General features: G+C 37.8%; 1 protein-coding gene across 1 annotated transcript in view; it reads right to left on the reverse strand.

Annotated features, from left to right (window-relative positions):
- Nucleotides 1-1,816: 1,816 nt before the first annotated feature.
- The window catches only part of TMEM65 (transmembrane protein 65), a 26,228-nt gene continuing 16,133 nt past the window's right edge, over nucleotides 1,817-11,911 (reverse strand). The window contains exons 2-7 of the mRNA XM_009879099.1: nucleotides 9,600-9,644; nucleotides 7,492-7,559; nucleotides 6,164-6,218; nucleotides 4,931-4,973; nucleotides 3,842-3,947; nucleotides 1,817-2,318 (exon numbers count right to left, since the gene is read on the reverse strand). Of these exons, the coding sequence (XP_009877401.1) occupies nucleotides 2,223-2,318; nucleotides 3,842-3,947; nucleotides 4,931-4,973; nucleotides 6,164-6,218; nucleotides 7,492-7,559; nucleotides 9,600-9,644 (413 nt within the window). The 3' untranslated portion in view covers nucleotides 1,817-2,222. The remainder of the gene's footprint in view (nucleotides 2,319-3,841; nucleotides 3,948-4,930; nucleotides 4,974-6,163; nucleotides 6,219-7,491; nucleotides 7,560-9,599; nucleotides 9,645-11,911) is intronic.

Below are 11,911 nucleotides of genomic sequence, written 5' to 3' on the forward strand. Positions count from 1 at the left end.
CCAATTGCTCGTGTGAGCTCTAAAAAAAAGTGATGAAAACAGTGTTCCAGTTGGTACAACAGCAAAGAAGAGAGGTTTGGCCACTGCTGGAAGATTCCAATAAAGATGTCAGTATCATAACACAGAAGAGTGTTGAAACTTCTGTAAAAGCAGCTACAAAAAAGCTATGCAAAAGTGTTTGGAGGCGTACATCAGTTTAAAAAAAAACACCATGGTAAATACATACAGCTTTGTATAGAAAGATACCAGAAACAAAACTACATGCAGAGGAAGGAAAGTTAGAGATTAAGGCAAGACAAATGCGTGGATGACTAAAAAATCCTGTTCACTGAAGTACTGTAAGCCAGCAGCAATCTGTTGGGATGAGAGTCCACAATTTTCTAGAAGGATTGTTTCCTGTGGTTTTTTTGTTTGTTTTTTTTTCTCTTTTGTATGTATGCAGTTGGTGGGGATTTTTGTTATTTGTTTGTTGTTTTTTGGTGGGTTTTCTTATAAAGCTTCCAACTTTGAAAATGCAAGCCACATTTTCTTTGCACTTGTTTTCTACGTTTGGCTGAGATTTCTTTCAGTTTTGCAGTTTGGTCCAGATTCTCACGGTTTAATGTATAAAGTACAGTACATGGTACTAGGACTACTCGCTGAAAGTTTTCAAATTGTGCTTTGCAAAAAAAGATACAACACTGTCACCTTCATTAAAGGTTGATGTCAAAGTTTCAGTACTCTGTTAAAGGGCTTCTAGAAATGAGAACACAGAAGTGAGATTTATGACCAAGACATAAAGCAATGAGCTCTGTAAAATGTGTATGTTAAAATAAGACTTTTCCTATAGCAAATAAAAGTCATCAGGGAACGTAATTGTTTATTTATTTTAAACATTTCTTTCTAGGTTTCAGAAGTGCAAACAATTCCAGCAAGAAAACTTTCGAAGTGCCCTGGCTGTGCCTATCTTTTTAGTATCTTTTCTGAATGGTATTCAAACAGGTAAGAAACCCTCTCCCCTAATCAACAGTCATCAGTTTAGCATTACACTACTGGCAAGTCAGATCCTGAATATTCAATAGTCATAATCCATTTATTCATGATCATATATAAACAAAAAAAGAAAACAGTTATGTGTGTGACTGCAGTGTCAGATCTATAATACACCAAGTAAGACTGCAAAAATAAAACGCAAAAAAGGAAAAAGGCCTCAAGTTTCCTTTTTTTGTTGTTTGGTTTGTTGTATTTTTTTACTAATTGTCTCACAGCAAAAAAAAAAAAGCAGTAAAGTCTTAATCTCAAATACAAAATTATAATCTGCAAATCAGGTCCTCTAATCCAGACTGATAGTACACTTTGTTTCAACTGAACCACTCATTACAAACTTTCAGCACTCATTCACACCCTGAAGTTATCCACACCTTATTTTAAGCAGAACAATAAAAAAGTTGTTTGTGGTTTTGAAACAGTTGGTCTGAATTCTTGAATACTACTCTTAAAATTCAGGAATAGAAATTTAGGGGTATCTCAATCCAACTCTCAAAATACTGTTTACTAAGGGGGGGAAAAAAAAGGCATGAATATGGAAGTATAGGTGTTAAACACCAGTAAAAAATGGACTTGGTAAAGATCCTGAAGTGGAAACACTTACCTTGTCAAAGAATTAACATGATCATCTCAGCAGAAAAATCAAGGACACTTAATCAGAAATGTGAAAAAAACCTCCGCAAACTAGACTGTAGTGGATCACTGAAATACCTACACTAAAGGCAGAGCAAACTGATGGCTGGTGAGGTGGTGACCAGTCACCTTGCAAAGTGAGGGACTATCACCCACCTCCTTAATAATCTGCATTGAAGGACCTGATGAACAACGAGTTTTGTCATGCAATTACAACTGTCAAACAACCAATATGAAACTCAAGAGTGATACTGCCATCCGTGGTGGATTATTAAAGTAATAATCCATTAAAGAATAAGGTCAAAGGGGAAAGTGGTAAACATCAGTTGCCGTAAGTGAAAACACTTCAAAAATTTACAATTAAATAAAAAGTTAGATGATACTTTATAAAAAGAAGTACCGAACACAAAGCCACAATAAATTAGTGTTTCCATAAAATGACATGCTGAAGGTTTTGTTCCCGAGTCTATACATTTTTACTGTCTGTTAATTCCTAAATATTGACAGCGTAATTGAATAACTGAGGTACAGTAGTTTACATCTGTATACATCTTGTAAAAAGGTTAATTTTTTTCTTCCAGTTTTTCTTCCTCATCGCCAAAGAACAATAAAGGAAACATTCCTAAAATGCAGCCAATGGTCACTCCAATAGCTTTGCCCTAGAAAAAGGGGAAAAAATTAAATTTCTCACTGATCAGCTGTTACTCACTTGCTGTGTAGTACCAACACAACCCGGGAAACAGACTCTGTTCTAATTTTCAGTTGGGAGTCACATTTTTCTTAGCATGCAGACTACAAACAGAATCTATGAGAGTGAGACAGAGATGACAAGGTTAGAAAGTATGCTGTGCAAAAAAAGGCAATTATGAATAAAGAGGAGGGGAATGAAGAGCTGCATGGGTGGTAAGGGAGGAGACAGGGATTCAAAGGACTAGTAGGACGGCCAGGAAGACAGAGAAGGAAAACAAACACGAAAAAACCCAATTCACAGATATTTTAAGTGCAATTATAAATGTATTTAATGTATTTGCCTGCATCTGGCAATGCAAATTATCAAAGTTAGAAATGAGGAATTCCTTGCAAATATGATGGCTTTCAAAGGCGTAAGGTGAAGAAAAAAAAAAAAAAAGGAGGTAGAAAAACATTTCACAGTGGACCTGGATGTAAAAGTCAAGAGGAGAGGAAAGAAGACAGAAAACATTCAAGCCACATCATGAGTAGTGGGTGGATAGTGTTGAGAAACTTGAGACAGCAAGTAAAAAAAGAAAAAACACTAGCATACAGGCAAAGATGCTCAGAAGTCTTTTCACAGAAAAGTGCTGGGAACTAACGACAGTGCAATGACAGGCTTTTGCCACAGACTCAGCTTCCACAGAGAAGACTCTCACACTGGACAGACTAGAGGGCAGCCCACTGACAGCCCGCCAGCTCCTCCCAGCTCCATGCTTGGATCCATCACTGCTAAAAGACTTTTTTCCACCCATATTCTTTTTCTCAGTAAGTGTTATTTCTCCTCCCTTAAATCTGCCAAAATTTTTTCCCCATGGAGATTCACTCTGGAAAAGTGAAATACATCTGTCTCTTTACTCAGTTTCTTATAATCAGTTTCTTTAACCACAATAAACTAACACTCGCATTGCTGAAGTGGGACTGCTCCAAGTGTTTAAATCTTAATTAAGTAATCATCCTGAAAATGAATCTGCAAGACGAGAGTCCCGTTACTGTAAACCCAGGCAGTGAATATTATTCAAGTGCTGAAAGCTTACCCAAGAGAAAGCTAGTTTCATATCCAGAATAATTATAGAATATTAGAAATTAATACACACAGGTGTACGAATAGCACAGGTATATGAATAGCAAGCATTTAACAAAGAATGTATGGGAGTAAACTACTGAGGAGTCTTAACTTTCAAATCAATTCTTATTGCAGCAGCCAGAGCTCAACCCACGTATCTGCATAACACATGTGAAGTCTTGGTGCCTACAAATCACCACTCAAGCCCAAAACAATCCAGTCTCACGATGCTCTGTGACAGGCCCACAGCTAAACCTTCCAGGAAATGTGCAAAATGCTTTTGGCCATTAAGCATTCAACAGTAAAAGTGACAAAAAGGTTTTATCACGTATTAGTTTAAACAAAAAAAAAGCTCCATGCCAACATGTCTACCTCCAGGCTACTCACCAAGTGTGCACTGAGACGCGTTTGCCACATATCAGCTTGTTTGGGTGTCAGATCAGGGATTGACAGACCCAGTCGTGAAGCTAAAGCTTCTACATAACCTGCAAGACTGGAAAAACAAGAAAACAAGAATAAATAATTCTGGATCTGACTGTATCTTCTAGTGAGGATTTTGAAATATTTGAATTATTGAAGTCAAAACCAACAGCTTTTCCTTCAGCATTCCAATAAAGCCATCCAGAGGTAAATATGGGAAAGTGCTCAGACTTCTGACAGTCACGTTTTGCAGTGTAGGTTAACTAATTTTCTCATCTCCTTAATATGCAATATTTCCAGAAAAACTTTTATATAGTAAGTCACAACTGGTGTGAATGTTATTGTGATTTTGCAGAGCTTATAAGTAAACCTTTACTTAAGGACAGGTTACACATATACAAAATATTAATAAGCCTTGCTGTTTGCAGAAAAAAAAGTTAGAGGGGGAATGAGAAAGAGAGGCATAACAGAAAGCTTTACTTTCAGCACCCAGAAATTTCCATTAAAAGTCAGATGCATCTGTTTATATCAGAAATAAGTATGTCTAGATCTGAAGTCATTTCAGATATGTAATTGTTTTATCTGAGGAGAAGGAAATGTCTTCAGATTTAGGCCTAACAGTCTGAGGAGGTGTATTATGTGTATTCTGTCACAGCAATATATATCAACAGGAAATGTATTTTTCTGTTTTGTATTTTTAGGAATGCAGTTTTTGTAGTAAATGTTCCTACAGAGTAAACGGAATCAGGTTAAATGCCAATCCCAATTTTAGCACCTAAAATATAAAATACTGCAATAGCAGAAGAGTCACTCTGTTTCAGAACTGTGGCATTGCAGTTTTAGCCTTGACAAGAACCACTTTACATTCCACCTTTTTCTTAAGAAGGACAGAATGCGTTTCTACAGTTTCGCAGTTTACTGGAGCAAAATTCAAGAGCTAGGAAATAAAATTAAAAGCAACTTCAGCAGTTTATACGTTTTAGTTCAGTAGCATTAACTGTTTTCAAGAGAGGAAAAAGAAATAATAAAAAAAATTTAATACAAGTTCAGACATACCCCAGTCCAGCTAAATCTGAAACAAGGTTTCCCAAAGCTGCAGCTGGAGAAAGGACGAGAGAAGGCCAAAATATTATTTTTATTACAAAGCCACCCAATCACTCACACTCTTCTCAGCATAGCATAAAAGACTAGAAGTTTCTTTTATTCTAGAGTTTTTTCTTCTGACCTTATTATGGTTTGTAATAACAGTAGCAGCGGACTAAGAAAAATAAGAAGTTCAATTATTTTTCTCAACTTACACAAAGAAAACTTGACAAATACACAAAGACAACACTGACACTTGGAAATTCACGTTTCAGATCAGAGTTAGAAACGGCCACGTGTGGTTGCCCGTATCACAGAGCTAACGCTGGACACCAAACAAGGGCTTCCAGTGCCTGAAGTGGCACTGAAGCACTGGAAACAGGAATTATTACTCACATATGTAGTTTTGATCAACATTTCAACATATCCACGAACCATGTCAGATTAGAAAGAAATACTGCATGTATGACTGAATAAATTACACACTTAAAATATGTGATTTCACAGACAATCTTACTGAGATAAGCTTTCTTGTGATTGTCTTGCATTGCAGCAGACGGCTGCAAATTTCCACCCAATCTACTTGCTCTGCTACATACATTTTCATTTAAGCTATCTACATGCTTTTGAGCAACACTGCACCTGTGGTTGGTGGATCCAGGAGCAGCTGTTTGGGTTTGTGGTTTGTTTGTTTTTTTCCTCTGACATTGCAGAGGCCCTGAAGCTGTTGAGCAGAGCTTATCAGTTTTGTCCCAGTGCAGGAGCAGAGTGGCTGCTCGGCCTTCCCGTGGTATCGCACGCAGGCAGAGAAGCCACCAAGAACGGCAGCCAACACAGTGAAAGGACACCAACACTGCTCTTCACTTAGCACTGCAAGCAAACAGCAACCTACAAACACATATACACACACCGAGGCCCTAGGGGATTTAGAGGAGTTCCACTACAGAAATGTAAATATGTTTTTCTAAGCGACCCAGGATTTGAACTCTTAAGATTAAAACCGACAACAAAGCATTTCAAAAGCTATTTGAATTGAAATTCCATTTCTGCAAATGGAATACATCCTTGCTTCCCAGGCTGTTTCTTTATTAGGAAAGCAAGATGCAAGACCAAGGAAGAGCTGTTTCCAGCCCTGTGGCCCACTTTCAACCTGAGCTACAGGAGTGTGTCATATTAGTCCATACATATTGCACTTTTATTACTTGCCTGCCATAGTTGAAATTCCTAGGACAACTCCAATTGACAGCTCTATTTGGGTTCCCTGAAAAATAAGAGTTTACTCCTTATTTGCAGCATTTGGAGTTAAAATAGATTATATTGATTCAACCAGGAAAATTACTGCTTACTGCTTCTTTATGTTAAGATTGAAAGGATAAGTGGACATTACTTCTACCAGATCTGCCCAGCTCCTACCCTTCGAGCATACATATCTTGCCCTAAGACAAGAGTCTACTTCTGATACTGTTTTAATATTTTATAGGGTTTCATAATGGCCACCTAATGGACAAAACTCAAATACCATTTTCCCCCACTGTAATTCTCAGCTGGATTCACAACTCTGAATGCAAATTTTCACAAATACCAAGCAATCAAATGAAGCAGCATCGTAGCGCTCCCTACTTTTTTCAGTTGAAGAAACAAAATCACAGGGAACCTCAAGATGAAACAGCAGTGCATGGTCCAAAGGTGAGAGAATATGCATGAATTAAAATAAAACATATTCTGGTTGGATAGAGGAAAACGTTTTCCACTGTGAGGACAGTCACCACTGGAAGCAGTTGCTCGGACAGGCTGTGCAGTCTCTGCTCTCGCATCTTCTCAAGACCCATAGGATAAAGCCATAAACAACTTTCATCTTACAGCTGCCCCTGCCCTGAGCAGGATAGACCCTGAGAAGGTCCCAAGCAGGAGCAAGACTAGAGACCTAATGAGTTCTGTGGTCTCTTCCCACTTGAATTATCCCATGATTAAGATCACGTTGTCAATGGTAACTCTACGCGAGGAACAGGATCTCTGGCCTTCAACCATCTTTCTGTTCCACTGGCCCATATTCCAAATGAACAGGAAAAAATCTTTCAAGAGCATTACTCGGAAACGTCAGGCTACATCAGCACAAATCAGCATCAGCACTAACACTGCCTGCACTACTCAGAACAAAGGAATACAGCAGTAAAAACCCTGAAGATCTATTCATCAACATAGTATAATCACATTATCATCAGCAGTACAAAAAAAAAAAAGTAGCGATTACACGATCATAGATGTGTCTTGCAGCACAAATTAGGAGAGGAAAAAAAGCAAGCTGCTCCTCAATTCAGTAAAATTAGTTACAATACTGCTTTTTCAGAAGGAACAACACTCTCTTCCATCTACGAGAACGTGACCATTTTTTTAAAAAAAAAGAAAAATTAAAAGAAAAGTTAGTGAGTTGATATAGACACAAGAGAGTCTGTCAAAAGCTTTCATCCCATCATTCAGTACTTGAACAACATGAATCTCACTGACTTCATCAGGGAATTAAATAATGAACTTACCGCAGCAATCATAATAGCGTTATCCAAAAATCCAAACCCTACAAAAGGTAATGCATTGTGGAAGAACACTAAAAGAAATAAGTAACAGAGAAAAATATTTATAAGAGTTAACCAGTTCACGTGAACTATTGAAATGTCAGACTACCACTGCCTTTAAGAACAACACAGACAACATACACAAGACCCCTTTCCTACTACTCCTATCAGGGTGGTAAAACCCTTTGCTATATGCAAGTGTTACTTGTGGCTTGCAAGGAACCAGTTAAAACAACTAACTCTGTAAATACTTGTACAATTTTGGATATAGCCACTTATGCCTACTAGCGCATTAACAGAAATACTTAAAAATACACAAACTTTGGCACTATTTACAGGCCTTCCAGCCTATGTCACAGAATCACTGAAGACTGCCAGACTGACTCACCACACTCCCTGCGTTCTCTTGCCCAAATCAAAGCCCCTTTCTCTGCACATCTCTCTCTATTCCTGTGCAAGAGCTCCATCTTCTCTATCTGTTCCTAAAATTTCAAGTGTTGCCAGGAACTACGCAATTGTTATCAGAACTCCTTCAGCTAAATCTACAAATGTTAAGGTGGTTTTCAGTAGTGTGTCATTCACCATTAATTATCTCACTATGATAAATGATGGTTTTTGTTTGCACACTATGCTGAAAGCCTGTTACGCTTAAAGCTGCCCTTCAATACATTATGAAAACAAGTTCCACCTTTCCTTGCACACATTTTTCCTTTTCATTCCTGAAACTCCAAGTAAAACCTATCTGAAAATATTTTCTGTTGCAGGAAATTGGAACCTGCTGGTCAGAATAATTTCTAATCACAAGCACAATGCTACTGTATCACTCCTTTTTGTCCTGCACCATTTTCTCACTCAGGTTTTAGCTTGTAAGCTTCTGATGGAGATGGGGTTCAACTTGCACAGCATTGCCTCCAGCTGAGTTTCAAGGTGCCAGCTTCATAAAACTAAATACAGCACCAAGGACAGACTAGTTGACTAAAAATAAACCTCAGACAATTAGAACTTTTTTTTTAATATTTAAAACACATCAGCTATTCCTGCTTCAGATGGGACCAATAATTCCCGTATTTTATAAACTTAGAGATGCAAACATAAGACAAGGGAAGAAAGAAGAGTGCATGAACCTCAGTCATGTGAAAGGAAACTGGTAGGAGTCCCTTTTGGGTTTACGTCTTGCATGATCATATGAAAAATACAGCCACACTCAGGAGGTGTTTCATGTTCAGGTACTAGAACACATCTGGATTTCTGTAACTACTTTGAAAGAACATACATACCTTCTTAAATGCACAAGAAAATACTAAAGCATAGAATGTATGCAATTTTCCCAATTATTATTATTTTTTTAAACCACCGCAGGACAAAAACCCCAAAAAATTTAAAATAGAAAAAAGCACACAGAAGTGCCTAGTGTTTTCAAAATGCATGCACCAAACTGGAGCTACAAAAGGAGCTCAAAGTCTTACTGAAGTTGACAGAATTTTAGAATCCATGGAGTAAACAGAACTCCAGGGACCAACCATAAACCCAAGGAAAAATAAGTGCAGATACCTAAAATAGGAGAATGTTCAGCTAAATACGTTCGCTCACTGACAGTTTAAAAACATAAAAATGCATTGCTTTGGAAACTACATCAGAATTTGTACAACTACAGTATTATAAAGAATATCAAATTTATTTCCAATTTCTCTGCAATTTTATCCCACTTCTTGGTCTATTTAAAATGTATGTGACGAGAAGCAAGTCACTACTTTTAGGCTTAGGCACAAAAAACTCCACAAGGTACTGCAGCATCAACACCGCTCAGCTTACAAAACCGACATTTGCTGCCGGCTTTGAGAAGCATGGTCTCATTTGGGCTTTCTGTCCTACTTTCTCTAAACGGTGCACATTCTCCAGCTGAGGTGTTATGAAATGAAGAAGGCAGCATGACTGTCGGTGCTTGCTTTGGTTTTCTGTTACTCCATACGACAGGGATGAGGACAGAGCAGCACTTGTAGGAGAAAGATGAAGCAGTTCAAAGACAGACCACACAAGTACTGAACCACATTCAACAAACATTCTTCTTTTACCATGTCTCAGTTGTCCTGGAGATGGTGGTGCAACCTCCAACTTCTCTAGAGAAGTCAAAATGAAATGAGAAAGTTAGCTAGCTCATCACAGATTCAGTTTGCTTTATTACAAATTGTTACCAGATTTCTAGCAGGCAAAAAAGCAGTTATGTTATTGAACAGCTTTAAAATCTGAAGAAAAATGCTTTGCGTCTACATTTTCACTATTTTTACAAAAGGTAATATATTAAAAGGCACGAAGTTTCAGAATGCTATTACAAGATTAAACTAGTATAATGATTATGCAAAGTAACAGCATACATTAGAAGCAGCCCAACAGACATCTTTGTTACTCAAAATTAGAAAAATACACTAGAATTAGAAAAAACAAACAAAAAAGGTGGGGTTTTTTTATTCTAGAAGTCCTCTAAGCATGCAGACAACCTTCTTTCCTCCAGAGACAGTCTGCAAAAAAAACCCCTACCACTTCTGAAAGACAACATCTTTCAATAACTGTGGTGAGAATAAGAGAAAAATACTGACATTAGAGACCACTGATTTCAGTAACAGCAGATCAAGTTTGGTCATTCAATGCATATTTCAGGAATCCTGGCCTCAAACCATTATGGGCTTGGAAGGACCAGGATGTTACTTCTGAACCAGAAAAACTGCTCTCTAGGAAGCTACACGTGACGCAGAGAACGCAGCAGCAACAGCTGCCCAGTTCACAGGGGCAAGAAAGGGAAAGAAAACAAGCTACTTATTTGTGCTTTTGTTGGTTTGAGGTTTATTTTGCTTAGTTTTGTGGTTTTTTTAATGTGGATATTGAGCATAAGACTCCTTCTTAAAGCAGAAAAAAAAAGTTGCTCCAGTATGTTCCCTGAGCTTTGGACAAGTTGCTTCCATACTTCTGATGGGGTAATTTGTAAAGGCAAAAGTAAAAACACCAGTAAGACAATAGGAGCCTACAACACTACGTCAAGAATTCAAATTTTATTTGGGGCAGCCACGTACACAAAAAGACAACACTGTAAACACAGGCTGTGAATCATTTGAGCATGTCTGAAGAGTGTAGGCCCGAGCATCCAAGTCACTCCTATATTCAAAACTACTGTAAAGTAGAAACTAAAATACTCATTTAAATTAAATTTGAAAAAAAAATTGTTAGACCATAACACCAATATTCAGCCATCCAGGACAATGACTTCCAAAATAATTTCATCAACGTAAGGTCTTAAACTCTAACAACTTTCAAGCTTTAGCAGTTATTGAAGAGCTGCTTCTTCCCTCTATCCAAGAGATACACTACCCCAGCTCCACAAACACTAGTTGTACTCACCACACAAGTGGGAGAAGTACAGCCCAAATACTACAGAAATAAAGATTTTTTTTTTTTTTTACCCCCTAGGAAATGCCAAGGACTTCACAGTTACAGATCTCAGGCTGGAGGAGGAAAAAAAAAAATATCCTGTGGCTAAAAGAAGGGAACCCTACAAAAGCTAATCTTCCAAAGCCATGAGCATCACTGCTCCTTGACAGCCAGAAAATGCCAAAAAAACCCTGGTGCCCTCCACAGCTTTCTGCTCCGATGGGAAGCTACCACATCAGCCAGTGCGGTTCCTTGGCTTTACATGATGCTGCCGTTGAAACCACGTCCGCTGAAGCATCATCTACTCTTCTAATCTAGTTCTCTCTATGCAAGGATTTCACGATAAGAAGCTGTAACAGCATAAAGAAACTTCCAAGAAACACTTTATTTATCTCTGAGGAGATATCTTTTCATAGCTTGCCCTGATTCTGATAGCCAGTTAGTTTACATTAAATGAAGTATTTCGGGAACCAACAGAGAAGAGAGAAGACTATTTGGTTTGTCACAAACTACTACAAACTCTAGAACATCAGTCTTGCAGATTTAACTACAACTGATTTTGAGTCTGATAGCACATGGCAGTCTACATAATTACACTCTATTCAGGGTAGCTAGAAAGCTATTAAAGAAAAGCTAAAATTCAGTGCATAATTGATTTTTGAAACTTATTACCAAAAGGAGGAATTGAGGGCAAGTGTTTGGTAGGAGGGGGGAAAAAAAAAAAGAAAGAAAAATGATCTTTTACTTCTACAGATAATAGGAGTTTCAAGTCACATTAACAAAAAAGGACATAAACCTTCTCCTTCAGAACCTAAGTCAAGGACTTTGGATGGTTTTAAAAGTAGGGAGGCTGAAGGACAATCCTTTGGGGTCAGAGGAAAGGTAAGTTAGTGCAAAGATCAAACATAAGCAAAAATTACTTCATCATTGCCTTAATCTGTTTCAGTAGCATGTGATTCCTGCT

This window comes from Apaloderma vittatum, unplaced genomic scaffold (genome assembly GCF_000703405.1).
Source record: "Apaloderma vittatum isolate BGI_N311 unplaced genomic scaffold, ASM70340v1 scaffold31351, whole genome shotgun sequence".
Taxonomy (NCBI): domain Eukaryota; kingdom Metazoa; phylum Chordata; class Aves; order Trogoniformes; family Trogonidae; genus Apaloderma; species Apaloderma vittatum.